Genomic DNA, 18869 nt, shown 5'->3' with positions numbered 1-18869 from the left:
AATATCTTGGCTCAGCTACGGATGGAAAAATGGAAAATTACTTTTCTGGGGTTAATAAAAATAAAGTCAATTTTGGCCTAGCATTTCATCTAAAGATGTCAGGCTCCTTAGAACAGCAAAATGTTATTCGGCTTTAATTATTGCTTCGAAACAGTGGCAGCTCACACACACCTGAGACTCCTGGATCGAGGGCGCATCGGAGTGGTTCTGCATCTGTCATCACTGGCAATGCTCTCAGTACAGAAATGTTTCGAGAGAAAATGCAATTCATCTGCCGTTGGTTGGTATGGTAGCTGGTGTAGCTTCTCTTGGGAGGAGGAGGAGGACTGTGAAAGATACAACAAAACACCAAGGTTATCAAGATAAGTAATAAAGATAGGGAGGTATTTAAACATGCAAACAAAGACATGGGTAACCACCTCAAAAATACAATTATTCAGAGTACTTTTCTGCATGACTGCTGGGTAGATCATACCAGGAACTACAGGAAAACCAGGGCCATACAGGAAAGGCAAGAGGGGTTGCACTGCTTAACAGAAACAGTTTTACTAACATATGAGCTGATAGAAGAAACAAAAATATATGCTATTTTTATTAATCATCTTTTTTTTTTTACCAACAAGCAGTAAGAAACCTAATTCTTATCAGAATAAAATGCTGCAAGATGTGTACATTGTGCACAGAGTACAATGAATTTTTAGTGTTTGTTTTAATTACTTAAATATATGCTGACAGCAATTACAATCAATTTATGTTGGGGCATATGCATACTTTACAAATTACAGATATACTACATATACATATAATAAGGCAGGCAGTCAAGATGATTAAGTATATGCACAACACATGACACTTATGGGTCATAAGCAATAAACTTGAGCACTGTTTGCTATCTTTAGCATGCCCTTATGTGCAGGCTAAAAATAGCAAGTTATGCAAAAAGGGCTGACTGTGCAGGTTAAAGGTGTTTGGAAAGACAATAAGAGAATGCTAAAATTTCCATAGCCACATTTTCAAATGGAGTGTCATATGCAATAAGAGACATCTGGTTGATAAAAAAAAAACACACACACACTGTGCTCATCCTCCATATTATTTACTGAGCACTCATTTATTGCATCTCTCGAACTGGTGTTAACTCTCACGAGCCTGCTATTTATGAATGGATGCTAAATAGCACGATCATGCTATTAAGAATGGAGTACACACTTGAAAGGCAATTCTATAATCTTGGTGCTTGCAATGAAGTGCCCTTTGAGAATGTAAATGTAAAGAATGCTAGCACTTACACATGTCACTGTACACAAACCTGCAAAAGTGCCAGCAGGGCGCTTATGTGTCATTCTGCACCAGTGCACTGAACTTACATAGCGTGTGAATACAAGGGTGTATGTGTGTGTGTATATGGGTGGAGCATGGGCTTGGCCCCCAGTTACACACTGAGGGCCAGATTCTGTATATGGTGTCTAAACTATCCACGCAGAAAACAATTTTGGCTAAGCATATTCTATAAACGGCGCCTACATTTTAGGGGCGGTATATAGAATACACTTAGTTGACATACTAGTGCCTATACTGTGATAAGTAAGAGGCTGTCCTATCCTGGGCAGGCCACTAGATAACGCTGTGCCCTTAAAAATGGCCAGGGAAAATGTCCGGGTGCGTCACTAGAGGGTGCCAGTAGGGGAGTGCATAGGTAGAGGTCGCTAGGACCGTGGAGAGTCCTGGGATGGCTACAGGTGCAGGCGGTTATGGGCTGGGTCCTGTTTAGCTATTAACCACTTTATACCCCACCTGAGTTGTGAAAGAAAGAGAAGAGAGCTGGTAGCTGAAGAAAGAGGATCCCCCTGGAAAGAACTGGCTGGACCCTATGCACTTGTGGTGGACTGTGTGCTCAAGGAAGAAAAGCAAGCTGGGGTAAGAAGTCCCTAAAGCATTAGTGTTGGACTGTGTAGCCTCAGTACTTAGAGGAACTGTGTGTTCAAAGAAAGGACTGGGTGTCCAGGACTGTGTCCCCAAAGAAGAAGTAGGACTGTGTGTACAAAGGAGGGGGGGGGGGGGGGGCTGAGTCCCAGTACCGAGAAGCAGGCTGCAAAGCCTGGGGTTAGAAGTCCCCAAAGTATTGAATTTAGTACTGAGCCCGGGTATCTGTGTGGGGAGGCTCAGTGTGAAGATATGTGAATGTAAAAAGTATTTAAGCTAGAAGAAGTGTGCCCAGGGGCTGGAATAAAGAATTGCCTGAGGAATATGCTGTTGGTGAGACCTGTTTAATTTTGCCTCTGGAGAACCAGGTCACCCTGAGCAAGAAAGGGTAACATGCTAATCTGCATACAATTTGCATACTGAGAACCAGCTCACCCTGAGTGAAAAAGGAGCCCAGGATCTTGATGTTGGATTCCTCAGGATGCTCGGAGGAGACCGGTTGGAGTCCTGTTCAGAGGCCACAGGCCAGTGAGGCCTGCTGGAGAGTGGGAGCAGAAGCCTCATCTTCACAATACGCATCTCCAAAGAAACCATGGCATAAATCCTGGCATGTACATTTAGGCGCAGAGGGCCATATTCTATAACAATGTGCATAAATTTTGGAACGCCCATTTCCCCGCCCATGACCATTTCCCTTTTGAACTGTGTGTATTAGAATTTAGGCACAGTACGCTACTGAACACATTTAATGAGTTATGCGTGTAAATTCTAATTATTGCCAATTAGTGCTCATTATTGCTTAAGTGCTGTTATCAACACTGATTATATTGTTAAGTCAATTAAGTAACGCGCTTTGTTATGGAATACACTTAGATTTTGGCACAGAACACTGGGCATGCTATATAGAATCCGGCAGATAACTGACAGAATATGGTAGAGTCCCGATTACCTGACAAACAGGACCGGCAGGTTGTTAGATAATCGAAAAATCGGATAATACAGAATAAGCAGATAAGGGATAAAATACAAGTTTACTGAATACATTTTTCAAAAGAAAAAGCAGTAAAAAAAAGAGTTTAAAACTTAATGTGTCCAAGAATCATACCTAGTATTGCTGCATTCTAACTAAACTTGATGCCAGGAAAGTAAAAGAGAAGCCCATACCTGTCTCAATGACAATGCAGTGACATTACTAAGGTATGTAGAAAAATCCAGAATATCACATAAATTATTAATTTATTAAATTATTCATTTGGATTTTGCTCACACCTTTTTCAGTAGTACCCTGTTTCCCCGAAAGTAAGACATCCCCCGAAAATAAGACCTAGTAGAGGTTTTCCTGAATTGGTAGATATAAGGCCTCCCCCGAAAGTAAGACCTAGCAAATTTTTGTTTGAAAGCAGGGCCACCGAGAGCCGAACAAGGCCGCCCCGGGCCCCCCCCCCCCCCCCCACCGTCGCTCCTGGAACTAACCTTAAACACCTCCTTTCACCTTCGCAGCAAGCAGCAGCAGGGCAGACCTCTCCTTCCTTCCGTGCCCCGCCCTCGCGGACGTTACATCAGGCGAGGGCAGGACACGGAAGGAAGGACTTGCCTGCCCTGCTGCTGCGAAGGTGAAAGGAGGCGTTTAAGGTTAGTTCCGGGAGCGACGGAGGGCGGGCGGGCCAACCCCGATGTTTCCCCGAAAAATAAGACAGCCCCTGAAAATAAGACCTAGCACATTTTGGGGGGCAAAAATTAATATAAGACAGTGTCTTATTTTCGGGGAAACACGGTAGCTCAAGGTGAGTTACTTTCAGGTACACTGGGTATTTCCATCTCCCTAGAGGGGTCACAATCTAATTTTGTACCTGAGGTAATGGAGGGCTAAGTGATTTGCCCAAGATCAGAAAGACCAGCAGTGGGATTTGAACTGGCTACCTCTGGATGTCAAGACCAGTGCTCTAACCACTAGACCACTTGATATAAGCGAGACATAAGAACATAAGCGTTGCTATACCGAGACGGACTGAAGATCCATCAAGTCTAGTATCCTGTTTCCAAGAGTGGCCAATCCAGGTCACAAGTACATGGCAAGATCCCAAAAGAGTAAAACAGCTTTTATGCTGCTTATCCCAGGAATAAGCAGTGGATTTTCCCAAGTCTATCTACTTTACTGTAAAATGTGCATGCTCCTGCTACATTTAGGCTCTCATAGTTATGTCAAGTGGATGCCTTGTTTAACTGTGGGTGTGTTAATGGTAGTTGTGCTGATTTACTACTACTACCTATCATTTCTATAGCGCGCTATTAGACGTACACAGCGCTGTACACTTGAACATGAAGAGACAGTCCCTGCTTGACAGAGCATACAATCTAATTAGGACAGACAAACAGGGCAAACAAGAGATAAGGGAATATTAAAGTGAGGATAATAAAATAAGGGTTCTGAACAAGTGAACAAGGGTTAGGAGTTAAAAGCAGCATCAAAAAGGTGGGCTTTTAGCTTAGATTTGAAGACGGCCAGAGATGGAGCTTGACGTACCGGCTCAGGAAGTCTATTCCAGGCATATGGTGCAGCAAGATAAAAGGAACGGAGTCTGGAGTTAGCAGTGGAGGAGAAGGGTGCAGATAAGAGAGATTTACCCAGTGAACGGAGTTCCCGGGGAGGAATGTAGGGAGAGATGAGAGTGGAGAGGTACTGAGGAGCTGCAGAGTGAATGCACTTATAGGTCAATAAGAGGAGTTTGAACTGTATGCGGAAACGGATAGGAAGCCAGTGAAGTGACATGAGGAGAGGGCTAATATGAGCATAACGACCCTGGCGGAATATTAGTCGTGCAGCAGAATTTTAACAGATTGAAGAGGAGAGAGATGGCTAAGTGGGAGACCTGTGAGAACCAAGTTGCAATAGTCTAAGCGAGAGGTGATAAGAGCGTGGATGAGGGTTCTGATAGTGTGCTCAGAAAGGAAAGGGCGAATTTTGCTGATATTATAGAGAAATAAACAACAGGTTTTAGCAGTCTGTTGAATATGTGCAGAGAAGGAGAGGGAGGAGTCAAAGATAACCCCAAGGTTACGAGCTGATGAGACAGGAAGGATGACAGTGTTATCCACAGAAATAGAGAATGGGGGAGGAGGAGAGGTTGGTTTAGGGGGAAAGACAAGAAGCTCAGTCTTGGTCATGTTTAGTTTCAGATAGCGCTGAGACATCCAGGCAGCAATGTCAGACAGGCAGACTGATACTTTGGCCTGGATTTCAACTGTGATTTCTGGTGTGGAGAGGTAGATCTGGGAGTCATCAGTGTAAAGATGATACTGAAAACCATGGAGCACTCGCTACTGTTTATAATTTAAGAGCAGGCGCTGTATTTATAAGTTTTAGGATATTAATTTCTCCACCAATCACCAAAGGTGATAATTGCAATAAATTAAATAAATTAAGTATATATCTCTGTTGAAATGTAGTATTCTGTACTGCAAGATTTGAAAGCATGTAGTCAGAGCATGGCACTAAGTTTAAAAGTGTCCACGCGCTATCAATATAACCTTAACAGATACCATATACTCAGAACACAAAGAGACTATATTTTTAGCTTCAGAAAAGGTTTATTTTAAAATACAATTGCAAACAAGAAGTAAGGGTCTTACAGAGAATCTGCACTTAAAGCCAGGTAGCAGGTCTAGATCAAAAAGTTATAACTCACAGAACAGTCTTTTTGTTACAGAGCATGCTGTGGTCCATTGAAGATTGATGAGCCATGAGGCAGCGGCAGGTAGACTGCAGGTCAGGTCCCAAGAGTGAGCATCAGGTTTCAAAAGAGAGCAGCAGGTCCCAAGCGAGCTTCCCAAGAGAGAGAGAGCTGGGCTGTTTCCAGGCCTTTTATAATGTTAGCACAGAAGCGTGGAGTGTGCATGTCCTGGATATTTTGCTTCCTGGTTTATACTGGACTCTGGGTATTTGCAAAGCATTATGGTCCTGGTTTCATTGGTTGGTGTGTAGTTGTAACATGATAAGACCTTATTTTCTGCACATGTGTGCTGGGTCCTTTGTCTGTAGCCAGCAAGCAGGCAAAAAGTTTTTATGGCTTCCTGTTGGTCTATTGCAAGCATCCTAGCAGAAAGTTTATTGTAGTAGCTCCTAGGTCTGGTTTTTTGCTATCCATCTTTGATCCTTTTGGTGTGTTTACACCCACAATGGTTTTGATCAGTAGTCTTTTGTTAGGGGGAGAAAGGGGGGGGGGGGAGAATGAAAGCCAGACCAGTTTCTCTGCTGCAGTCCTTTAAAACTGTATTTTATATTGGTACCTGATTCAGCACAATTCTACATATTTCAATAATTCTGCTGCATATTTAATTCTGACAATTGAACTGACATCATGTTACATATTTCCCTCTCTTGGTTCCGAGTGACAATAGTTTATAATGTATTGGAGCGAGGAACCATAAAAATTAAAGGCTAAAAAGAAACTCTAACTCTACCCTAATACAGTAGCATAATTTCAAAAGGACAATAGCAAAGATACTGAACTGTTTACATTGGTGTGTATATTGGGAGAAGTAAATCTTTTGATAGTGGACATTGAACAGAGTGGGTGGACCGTGCAGGTGTTTTTCTGCCGTCACCTACTATGTCACGTCACTATGAATCTTGGAATATGTCACTTAGTGGAAATTATGACTATTATTATAAACAAATGATTCATTATTATTACCTTTGTTTGCTCATGACTTACATGTAGGCTGCTAGGTTAAGTTTTCTGTGGTCTTCTGGCATCTGTCCCATTAGGCTTCTATTCAGTCAGGTGGCAGAGTCTGGCTTTTGCTCTGATTTAAAATAGGCTTGCAAGTACACTTTATATGACTTCAGCCACACGAGTGTCATCTTGCCATGCCCCAGAGACCAGCTCTTTTGTCACCTGTTCAAGGGCGTAGGCTGCTCCCAAGTTTATGCCACAGGATATCTTACCCAGTATGCCAATTGACCAATTGATGCCACCGCAATGAGATGAAAGCAAGCCAAGGCAATGGCGGTGAACAGCACACACAAGTATCAAGTTACACAAGTATTTTATAACAGAACCTAGGAGCCCAGGTGCCATGATTAAATAGACTCCAATGGAACATCACAGGGTGCCTAAACAGAAGCACCCAGTTATAGTGGTTAGAGCAGAAGACCAAGAACACGGATACCCCCACAGATGTTCCTGGTGACTTTGAGCAGTCACTTCACCATCTAGGACCTTATTTACTAAAGTGTGTTAAAGCATATTAAGGCACATTAACGCTATTTAACACGTTAAATAATATGAGGCTCATTATTCCCAATGAGGCCTGTTTAGTATGTGCATAAAGCGAAGATACTTACCTGTAGCAGGTATTCTCCGAGGACAGCAGGCTGATTGTTCTCACATGTGGGTCAATGTCTGCGTTGGCCCAGGAAACGGCAAATTTTCACCAGCAAAATTAAAAAGTTTTGCCAGAGTCTTCTGGCGTGTGTGCAGTCCGTCGCGTGAGTGTGCTTCCTCAGTTTAACCAAAAAGCATAAATACAAATAAACAACAACAACTCCAAAGGGGAGGTGGGCGGGTTTGTGAGAACAATCAGCCTGCTGTCCTCAGAGAATACCTGCTACAGGTAAGTATCTTCGCTTTCTCCGAGGACATTTTCTCAAATGTGGGGTATCACTAGCAACCAAGATCACTCAAAACAATGAACATTGGTCAATTGGGTCTCGCAACGGCGAGGACATAACATAGATTGACCTGAAACCATAAACAACTAACAGAGTGCAGCCTGGAACAGAACAAAAATGGGTCTGGGGGATGGAGTTGGATACTAAACCCCAAACAGATTCTGCAGCACCTACTGCCCAAACCAACTGTCGTGTCGGGTATCCTGCTGAAGGCAGTAGTGAGATGTGAATGTGTGGACTGATGACCACGTTGCAGCCTTGCAAATCTCCTCAATGGAGGCTGACTTTAAGTGAGCCACTGACGCAGCCATGGCTCTAATGTGAGCCGTGACACAGCCCTCTAGAGTCAGCCTGGAAATGCAATCTGCTAGCCAATTGGAGACTGCATTTTCCGATGGCGACTCCCCTCCTGTTGGGGTCGAAAGAAACAAACAACTGGGTGGACTGTCTGAAGGGATTCGTCCGCTCCACGTAAAAGCCCAATGCTCTCTTGCAGTTCAGGGTATGCAAACTGCTTTTGCCAGGGCAGATATGAGGACAGGGAAAAATGTTGGCAAGACAATTGACTGGTAAAGATGGAACTCCGACACCACCTTAGGCAGGAACTTAGGGTGCATGCGGAGGACTTCTCTGTTGTTATGAAACTTAATATAAGGTACATGCGCTACTAAGGCCTGAAGCTCACTGACCCTACAAGCTGAAGTAACAGCCACCAAGAAAATGACCTTCCAGGTCAAGTACTTCAGATGGCAGGAATTCAGTGGCTCAAAAGGAGCTATCATCAGCTGGGTGAGAACGACGTTGAGATCCCATGACACTGGTGGAGGTTTAACTGGGGGCTTTGACAAAAGCAAACCTCTCATGAAGCGAACTACTAAAGGCTGTCCAGATATAGGCTTACCCTCTACACGGCGATGATAAGCACTAATCGCACTAAGGTGAACTCTTACAGAGTTGGTCTTAAGACCAGACTCTGATAAGTGTAGAAGGTATACAAGCAGGGTCCATGTAGGAAAAGAAAAAAGATCTAGGGCCTTGCTGTCACACCAGACGGCAAACCTCCTCCATTTGAAAGAATAACATTTTTTCGTGGAATCTTTCCTGGAAGTAAGCAAGACTCCGGAGACACCCTCTGAAAGACCTAAAAAGGTTATTTCTAAGCTCTTAACATCCAGGCCATGAGAGCCAGAGACTGGAGGTTGGGATGTAGAAGTGACCCCTCGTTCTGGGTGATGAGGGTCGGAAAACAGTCCAATCTCCACGGTTTCTCGGAGGACAATTCCAGAAGAAGAGGGAACCAAATCTGATGAGGCCAAGAGGGCGCAATCAGAATCATGGTTCTGCGGTCTTTCTTGAGTTTCAGCAAAGTCTTTCCTACTAGAGGTATGGGAGGATACGCATACAGAAGGCCTGTTCTCCATTGGAGAAAGGCATCTGACACTAGATTGTCGTATGACTGAAGCCTGGAACAGAACTGAGGGACCTTGTGATTTATTTGAGTGGCAAAAAGATCCACTGAGGGGGTGCCCCACGCTCGGAAGATCTTGCGGATTACTTCCATGTTCAGAGACCACTCATGAGGTTGCATTATCCTGCTCAACCTGTCAGCCAGACTGTTGTTTACGCTTGCCAGATAAGTGGCTTGTAAAAACATGCCATGACGGCGCGCCCAAAGCCACATCTGAACGGCTTCCTGACACGGCGAGATCCGGCGCCCCCCCTGCTTGTTGGTGTAATACATAGCAACTTGATTGTCTGTCTGAATTAAAATGATTTGGTTTGACAGCCGATCTCTGAAAGCCTTTAGAGCATTCCAAATCACTCGCAGTTCAAGGAGGTTGATCTGAAGATCTTTTTCCAGAAAGGACTAAGCCCCTTGAGTGTGAAGCCCATCTACTTGAGCTCCCCACCACAGGAGGGATGCATCCATTGTCAGCACTTTTTGTGACTGAGGAATTTGGAATGGACGTCCCAATGTCAAATTGGATCGAATCATCCATCACTGAAGGGAATTCCGAAAGTCGGTGGGCAGTTGAATTACATCCTTTAGATACCCTGCAGCTTGGTACCACCGGGAAGCTAGGGTCCATTGAGCTGATCTCATATGTAGGCATGCCATGGGAGTTACATACTACTACTACTAACTGTGGAGGCCATGTGCCCCAGAAGTCTCAACATCTGCAGAGCCGTGATCTGTTGAGACGCTCAAACCATGGTCACCAGGGACAGGAGGTTGTCTGCCCTTGCGTCGGGAAGATAAGCTCGAGCTGTCTTTGTGTTCAACAGAGCCCCAATGAATTCCAACTTCTGTACTGGGGTGAAATGGGACTTCGAGTAATTGATCACGAAACCCAGTAGTTATAGCACCTGAATAGTTGTTTGCATGGACTGTAGAGCGCCTGCTTCCAAGGTGTTCATCAGCCAATCGTCAAGATAAGGGAACACATGCACTCCCAGTCTGCGTAGCGATGCTGCTACTACAGCCAGACACTTTGTAAACACTATGGGCACAGACGCCAGACCAAAAGGCAATACATGGTACTGAGAAAGTGCTGAGTTCCCAGCCGAAACCGAAGATACTTCCTGTGAGCTGGAAGAATCGAGATATGTGTGTAAGCATCCTTTAAGTCCAGAGAGCATAGCCAATCGTTCTCCTGAAACATGGGAAGAAGGGTGCCCTGAACTTTTCTCGAACCAGAAATTTGTTCAGGCCCCTTAGGTCTAGGATGGGATGCATCCCCCTGTCTTTTTCTGCACAAGGTAGTACCTGGAATAGAATCCCAACCCTTCTTCCCCTGGTGGAACGGGTTCAACCGCTTGAGCCTTTAGAAGGGCGGAGAGTTCCTCTGTAAGTGCCTGCTTGTGCTGGGAGCTCCTAAGAATGAGATCTCGGTGGGCAATTTGGATGTTTGGATTCCAGATTGAGGGTGTATCCTAACCGCACTATTTGAAGAACCCACCAGTCAGAGGTTATGAGAGGCCACTTCGGTGAAAAAATATCAACCTCCCCCCAACTGGCAAGTTGTCTAGTATGGACACTTTTGAGGCTATTCTTAACTGGAGCCAGTCAAAAGCCCGTCCCTTGCTTTTGCTGGGGAGCAGTATGGGCCTTAGACGCATGCTGTTGACGAGAATGAGCACGCTGGAGCTGAGCCTGGGCAGCCTGCCGAGAAGCAGGAGTGTACCTACACCTAGGATAGGAATAGGGAGCACTTCTCTTCCCTCCAAAATACCTCCTAGATGAGGAGGCAGTAGCAGAAGGCGCCCGGTGGGAGAGAGAATCCATAGCATCATTATGCTTCTTGATCTGATCAACAAGATCCTCTACTTTTCACCAAAAAGGTTTTCCTTCCGGCAAGGAACATCCGCAATTCGCTGCTGGACAGAATGATCCAAGTCAGCGACACGCAGCCATGAGAGTCTGCGCATCACTATACCCTGAGCAGCGATCCTGGATGCTACATCAAAAGTGTCAAATGTACCCCTGGCCAGGAACTTTTGACACGCCTTCTGTTGCCTGACCACCTGGCGAAAAAACTCAGCCAGCTCCGTAGGGAGTTCGGGAGTGCATCAACCAAACTTGACAGTTGCCGTATCGAGTCCCGCAAGTGCACGCTCGTGAAGAGCTGGTATGACTGAATCTCTGCCTGGGGGTGCCAAAGCATAGTCTCTAGAACTCCTGGCTCTCTTGAGGACAGAGTCCACCACCATGGAATTGTGGGGTAACTGAGACCTCATCAATCTAGATTCACCGTGGATTTGATACTGGGATTCAGCTTTCTTCGGGACCACAGAGCCAGACAGAGGGGCTGATCAGTTTTGCATAAGGACTTCCTTCAGTACCTTATGCAGAGGAACTGTCACGGCCTCTTTAGGTGGCGAAGAATAATCCAGGACCTCGAGCATCTCAGTCCTGGGCTCATCCTCAAGCTCCACAGAGAAGGGAATAGCCGTAGCCATTTCCCAGACAAAAGAGGAAAAAGATACTCTCCGGTGGAGATAGTCTCCTCTCTGGCAGAGGGGAAGGATCAGAGGGAATCCCAAAGGACTCATCAGAAGAAAAGTACCTGGGATCTTCCTCTGACTCCCACGAACGCTCCTGCTCAGTGTCGGATAAAACCTGTGTTAAGGTACTTCGACACTGAATCTGCCTCAACACCGAAGAACGATGCCCACTATGGCGATGTCAAGAGGCCAAAGCCCGGTTCAACTGCGGCGAAGCTCCATCCACCAACGTCAAAGGAGAGTCGACCTGGGTGGTAGCCGACGCTGATGCCGCAGGCGGCACCGTGGTCAGGGAACTCACCGCAGGAGAAGGGCCAGACACCGCTGCAGCAGACAGTACAGAAGGCACAAGAACCCCCGACACCGAAGCTGAGTGTCGTAGCAGTCCCTCCAGAAGTTCTGGAAACAAGGCCCGGATGCGCTCGTCGAGAGCCGCCATCGGAGAAGACTGCGGGGTTAGTGGAACAGGCGGTGTCAGAATCCGTGGAAGCTCGGGAGCAGGTACCGGGCTGCTAGGAGACCGACGCATTGGCACCTCCTGTATCGAGGGGAGCAACCCTCTCGGCGCCGACACTTCCCAGGTGCCGACTCTCTTGATGCCCCGGAGCTCCCGGTACAGTGCGTCAAAGGAAAACGATGACGGTGCTTTTTCGCTCAACGCCTGTCATCGAGACTCCTCGGTACCGATGAGGAGGACGTGGAATCCTTACGTCTCCTCAGGGCCGGGTCTGACAAAGGTCGGTCCTGGAGGGCCTGCATAACAGGAGGCCTCAAGGCAGGTGGAGACCCACTCGACGCCTCACTGTTCCCAGCGCGAGTTCATCTCTCAGCAGCCAATACTTCTCTTCCCGACATCGATGCTCCTTTCGATGTCAACGCTGATGCCGCCAACCTCGGTACCGATGTTGATGGACCGGACCGAGCCCCAGAAAGCTTTTCTCGTTGGGCTTCTCAAGATGCTTGGGTCCGTTTCTTCATAACAGACTACAAGCGGCTGGGCTATGGTCGGGCCCAAGGCACTGGATACACCAGGCATGGGTATCGGTACCTGAGATGGTCCGGTTGCACCGAGTACAACATTTGAAGCCGCTGGGTGTCTTCGATGACATGGAAGGAAAAACGGCTTTGGTGAAATCAAACGACGCGATTGTGCCAAAAAAGAGAAGGGCACAAATAGAGAGAAAACCCGACCGCGCGGCCTAAAGGCCAGCCACGTCGAAAAGAAAGCAAACTTAAAATAGAGAAAAAATATACTAAAAGTAACTACGGGAATATATATATATATATATATATATTTTTTTTTTTTTTTTAGAAAATGACTAAAATAATAAAAAATCATCAGACTCTGTTCCTGGGCCAAGGAGAACAGAAAAAAATCCTATCATCTCGTTGTGGACAAAAAAGAACTGAGGAGGCATACTCCCGCGACGGGCGGGAAGACGTCCGGGCATGCGCGGTGCGTGCTGCATGCCAGAAGACTCTGGCAAAACTTTTTAATTTTGTTGGTGAAAATTTGCCATATCCTGGGTCGACGCGGACGTCAACCCACGTGTGAGAACAAGCAGCCTGCTTGTCCTCGGAGAATACATGTTAGTAATAAATGAGGACCTTCGACTGTGAACCCTCTGAGCATTGGAAAACACAGAACCTACAATACCTGCATTACATTTGCCCAGAGCTATCAACAAAATGGCAAGAGATAAATCCAAATAAGCATGCTTTTGAGATGGCTCAACTAACTGGAAACAAAGAGCATGAAAAATTAAGGTCATGGACAAGTGAAGACACTGTACAACTATACCCACAGCACCTGGGGATAAATACATTTGACTATACTTTTCTTTGCCCAAGTGAAACACTGAAAGTATATACTTTTTATGAGAGAAGTCTTGAAAATCATCAGACCACAAATATGTCTTCTCAAACAAAATAGCTACACATCCCAGAGGCTCTATAAACAGTGCTTCACACCTCACAAGGTACAAAGCATAGGTGATTAATACCAGCATGAAAGAAATCAGGCTCCAAGGATTCTCATGATCACTAGAGTCTGCTGGGATTGCACTGTCTAGTGAGCTCTGCTGGTATTTAAATATCTGCCCGTGATTAGCCTTTTTGTGTGGGATCCATCTCTACTTTCTAGCAAGTTATAAAAGCAGAGGATAATTTTCATGGAGGTAAGAGACAAGCCAGTGCCTTGCCCCCAAATATTTCCCTACCCCTTTTCCACTGAAAGAACGTTTTCATAGGCTATTAATAAGGACAGGAGAGGGAAAGAATGAGGGAAAGGAGGTAGTGACAGAGAAGACATATCTGAAGCCTTCAATAATAACTCTGCCTTTCTTAAAACAAATAAATTAATTTCTGTCACAGCAGAGTCAGCTGAAAACAAAGTAGCTCTCAGCCAGGAGCAGGCACACACAGGCCAATGCGTGTCTAGAAATGTTCCAGCCAGATTGAGCAGACTGTTCTACATGCACAAACTGCCTTCCCTTTCGGTTAGTCCACAGGTGCTGCCAGTCAGCAGGTTTTAGGAAGGGAAACGCAAGCAGAATTAGGCGGGAGAAGAAGGAGCAAGATGAAACCAAAGTATAACAGAAATAGAAGGCTATACTTGAATAGTGAAATGGCTCTTGATGCAGAATGCCCTAATACGAGGCGCAAGAAGAAACTAAGTTCTACCAACTAGTAACCAGGGCTCCTGGAATTATCTGTGTGAATGGGAAACCAGATGACCAAGACCAAGCAGGAATTGTGGCTCATAAAGCTGGGAAGGCTAACAAATTCAAAGGCCCACAGTGGCCCCTACTGGCTAACTGGACCTTACAGTCTCCCTCCTCTTTTTTGGGGAAAGTCTCTGGAGGAATCTTAGGCTTTCCTACAAAAAACTGTCTTAGAAGATGGGGTGCACGGACTGCATCTGCATCAACCCAGGATCTCTTCTCAGGGCCATAATATTTCTATTGAAACACATACTGGTTCCTCCAATGGGACACACTGGAATTCAGTACATCTTCCACTTCAAATTTACGCCAACGAGGCATCTAGTTTCTGCTTAAGTACCTAGTTTCAATAACATATGGTACAATAGTAAATGACAGCAGATAAAGACCTGTACAGTCCATCCAGTCTGCCCAACAAAATAAACTCATTTTACATGGTATGCGATACTTTATACGTATACCCGAGCTTGATTTGTCCTTGCCATTCTCAGCGCACAGACTGTAGAACTCTGCCCAGTACTGTTCTTGTACTAAAAGTTCTGAAGCTAACGTCGAAGCCCCTTTAAAATTTACACTCAAGCCCCATCCATATCTATTCAGTCTATATCTATTCATGTAAAAATACATGAAGCAAGCAGGAAGCTGAAGGTACAATGTTATAGGATAGATCCATTCTGAAATGACATGTTGGTCCATGAACATGAACAAAGGGCCTGACTTTGCATAGGGAAGATTCAGGCATAGGTTCTTAGTAGACAACCAGATTTTACTGCTCATCTTATACTGGGTTCTCACTGATGTAAACAGAATCTGCAGGCAGCTTCTAAGAAGCTTGATCATCTTTGATGTGTTTCAACAGGTCAGTACAAAAGGGTGCTTAGCATACTGGACAACTATACAGTCCCCCTTGCTTAATACATGGGAGAGAGGTGGATAAGTACATAAGTAATGCCACACTGGGAAAAGACCAAGGGTCCATCGAGCCCAGCATCCTGTCCACGACAGCGGCCAATCCAGGCCAAAGGCACCTGGCAAGCTTTCCAAATGTACAAACATTCTATACATGTTATTCCTGGAATTATGGATTTTTCCCAAGTCCATTTAGTAGTGGTTTCTGGACTAACCCCTTTTTAAACTCTGCCAAGCTAACCGCCTTCACCACGTTCTCCGGCAACGAATTCCAGAGTTTAATTACACGTTGGGTGAAGAAACATTTTCTCCTATTTGTTTTAAATTTACTACACTGTAGTTTCATCGCATGCCCCCTAGTCCTAGTATTTTTGGAAAGCGTGAACAGACGCTTCACATCCACCTGTTCCACTCCACTATTATTTTATATACCTCTATCATGTCTCCTCTCAGCTGTCTCTTCTCCAAGCTGAAAAGCCCTAGCCTCCTTAGTCTTTCTTCATAGTGAATTCGTCACATCCCCACTATCATTTTAGTCGCCCTTCGCTACACCTTTTCCAATTCTACTATATCTTTCTTGAGATGCGGCGACCAGAATTGAACACAATACTCAAGGCATTATAACATCCTCACACCTGTTTTCCATACCTTTCCTAATAATACCCAACATTCTATTCACTTTACTAGCCGCAGCAGCACACTGAGCAGAAGGTTTCAGTGTGTTATCGACGACGAAACCCAGATCCCTTTCTTGGTCCGTAACTTCTAACGTGGAACCTTGCATGACGCAGCTATAATTCGGGTTCTTTTTTCCCACATGCATCACCTTGCACTTGCTCACATTAAACGTCATCTGCCATTTAACCGCCCAGTCTCCCAGTCTCGTAAGGTCCTTCTGTAATTTTTCACAATCCTGTCACGAGTTAACGACTTTGAATAACTTTGTGTCATCAGCAAATTTAATTACCTCGCTAGTTACTCCCATCTCTAAATCATTTATAAATATATTGAAAAGCAGCAGTCCTAGCACAGACACCTGAGGAACCCCACTAACTACCCTTCTCCATTGTGAATAATGCTCATTTAACCCCACTCTCTCTGTTTCCTATCCTTCAAACAGTTTTTAATCCACAATAGGACATTTCTTCCTATCACATGACCCTCCAATTTCCTCTGTAGTCTTTCATGAGGTACCTTGTCAAACGCCTTTTGAAAATCCAGATACACAATATCAACCGGCTCCCCTTTGTCCACATGTTTGTTTACTCTTTCAAAGAATTGAAGTAATTTGGTCAGGCAAGATTTCCCCACACAACCCTCTCAGTTGCCCCCCTAAGTTTTTTTTTTAACCGTTCTTCTCATTTTAAAGTTAAACGCTGCTTAAAAGCTGAGATAAAGGAGTTGGAATCAAAAATCACTGGATCCTGTCTCTCCCAAAGTGGAGAGGCCCATGTCAAGGCTTCCTCAGTTAACAGTGGATTATGCTATCATAAAAACTATTATTATGCCCAATGACCACTGCAATCATTCCAAGGCTGGAGATGAAGTGCAGTCTAGACTTCAAAGCTTCTATGAAACGAACAACTACTTTTGATTTGAGTACTGACCGCATTTCTGCGCAATTTAGGGTATCAGCAGACTGTGATTAAAGACACTGCAGTATGTACACAACAGCATGAACACTGAGGGAGGAACGATCAGGTGTCTGTCTCCCTCTTAGGGTGTGCTTTATACGCTAACAAGGATTTATTGTTGTAATCGGCACCCAAAGAGAAGAACGGTGAATAGTCCCACTGAAAATTTATGAGCATATTTCTTACATTTAATGAAGTGGTTTTGCAGTGTTTTGTGAAATTCATCATTCAATTGTCGTTTGATGGGAATATTATTTTGTGAGTCTTTGTTTTTCCACATTGTTTATATTGCTCAGTTGTTGGTGTTGGTTTCCCTCTTAGGGCAGCCAGATTTCTCCCATCTCTCCCTTCAATGCTCCCAACCATGTCCTCTCACACTGAATATCAGAACTGCCATATTGGGTCAGACCAAAGGTTCATCTTGTCCAGTATCTTGTTTTCAGTGGTGGCCAATCTATGGAATCCTGACAGGACTTCATGCTACTTACTCCCAGGAATAAGCAGTGATTTTTCCCATGACTAGCTTGACAACAGAGTATAAACTTTTCCTCCTGGAATTTGTCCAATCTTTCAAAACCCCCCAGCTACAGTAACTACATTTACTAAGTCCCCTGGCAAAGAGTTACAAATATTTAACTATGTGTTGAGTGAAAAAATATTTTATTGATTTGTTTTAAATAGTAACTTCATGGCGTATCCCCTAGCCTTTGTACTTTTGAAAAAGTAAACAACCGATTCACATTTACCTATTACACATCACTCAGGATTTTATAGACCTCTATCGTAACTCACCTCAGTTATCTTCTCCATACTGAAGAGCCTCAATCTCCCCAGCCTTTCTTTTTATGAGAGTCGATTCATCCCCCCTGTGGTCTTTGCAGTCCCTTTCTGCTTTCTTAAATTCTACATTCTTGATCTCCTCACTTGAAGTCCAGTAGTTCTCCAAATGTTTCCCTCTCTACTGGCAGGTGGCTACCAGATGATAGGCTTAGCTTTATACCACCTGGAAGCCAGCAGGAGGCAGGTAAATTTTGTTCTTACCTGTTAATTTCCTTTCCTTGAGTCCTACTAGACCAGTCCAGATGAGTGGGTTACTTCCCCTGACCAGCAGACGGAGGCAGAAAATATTGAGATTTCAGTGTTGTCAATGCCTATAGGAGGAGTGATGCAGCCCAGAAACCAGCCAGTATACTACTGACAAAGCAGATCTAAATCACTCAGTGAACATTAGGAAATAACCTTGTGGTTCCAGACTATAGAACAAAGGCCTAATGCAAGCTCACTGAACCAAAATGTGGCCTCATCATCCTTCAACATCCAGCACCAACACTATGCAGCCATACTAACTATCCACAGTACATATCCAGCAGAAATAAACTTCCATCCCTGAACCAACTCACGTATCCACCATCAGGGATCCACTGCCAGCATCTAACATTATACAGCTACTTCAAGCAGCCAGCCTTATGGAGCAAGTGCCAGCATCCAACATCAGAGAACTGTACTGAACTACAACATGCAACCCACATTGTGCAGCAACAGCGTTGAGGAAATCCATGTATCTGCAAACAACCAGGGATAAGATCGTGTTCCTGGGTCCTATTCGTGTAAGCACAGCATAAATACAGACTCTGACCTCAGACTATGGATCTAATAGAGGATCCCAGAACCAGAAACTGAAAAAGAAAGCCTTCAACAGCAACCATCCAATTCCAATATGACAGGGAACAGAACCTTCTCAAAACTGCCCCTCAAGTTGGACCATCTTGGCTCTTAAGCCCTCCTTAGTCTTTCTTCATAGTGAATTCGTCACATCCCCACTATCATTTTAGTCGCCCTTCGCTACACCTTTTCCAATTCTACTATATCTTTCTTGAGATGCGGCGACCAGAATTGAACACAATACTCAAGGCATTATAACATCCTCACACCTGTTTTCCATACCTTTCCTAATAATACCCAACATTCTATTCACTTTACTAGCCGCAGCAGCACACTGAG

General features: G+C 44.8%; 1 protein-coding gene across 3 annotated transcripts in view; it reads right to left on the bottom strand.

The window, feature by feature from the left end:
- MAST4 (microtubule associated serine/threonine kinase family member 4) overlaps positions 1-18869 on the bottom strand; it is a 905366-nt gene that overhangs the window by 174994 nt on the left and 711503 nt on the right. For all 3 annotated transcript variants that reach the window (XM_030193210.1, XM_030193211.1, XM_030193212.1), the window contains one exon: positions 172-326. In XM_030193210.1, coding sequence (XP_030049070.1) covers positions 172-326 — 155 coding nt within the window. The remainder of the gene's footprint in view (positions 1-171; positions 327-18869) is intronic.

This window comes from Microcaecilia unicolor, chromosome 2, assembly GCF_901765095.1.
Source record: "Microcaecilia unicolor chromosome 2, aMicUni1.1, whole genome shotgun sequence".
Lineage (NCBI taxonomy): Eukaryota > Metazoa > Chordata > Amphibia > Gymnophiona > Siphonopidae > Microcaecilia > Microcaecilia unicolor.
Note: the sequence above shows the minus strand (reverse complement) of the source record. Positions and strands in the feature narration are given on the sequence as shown.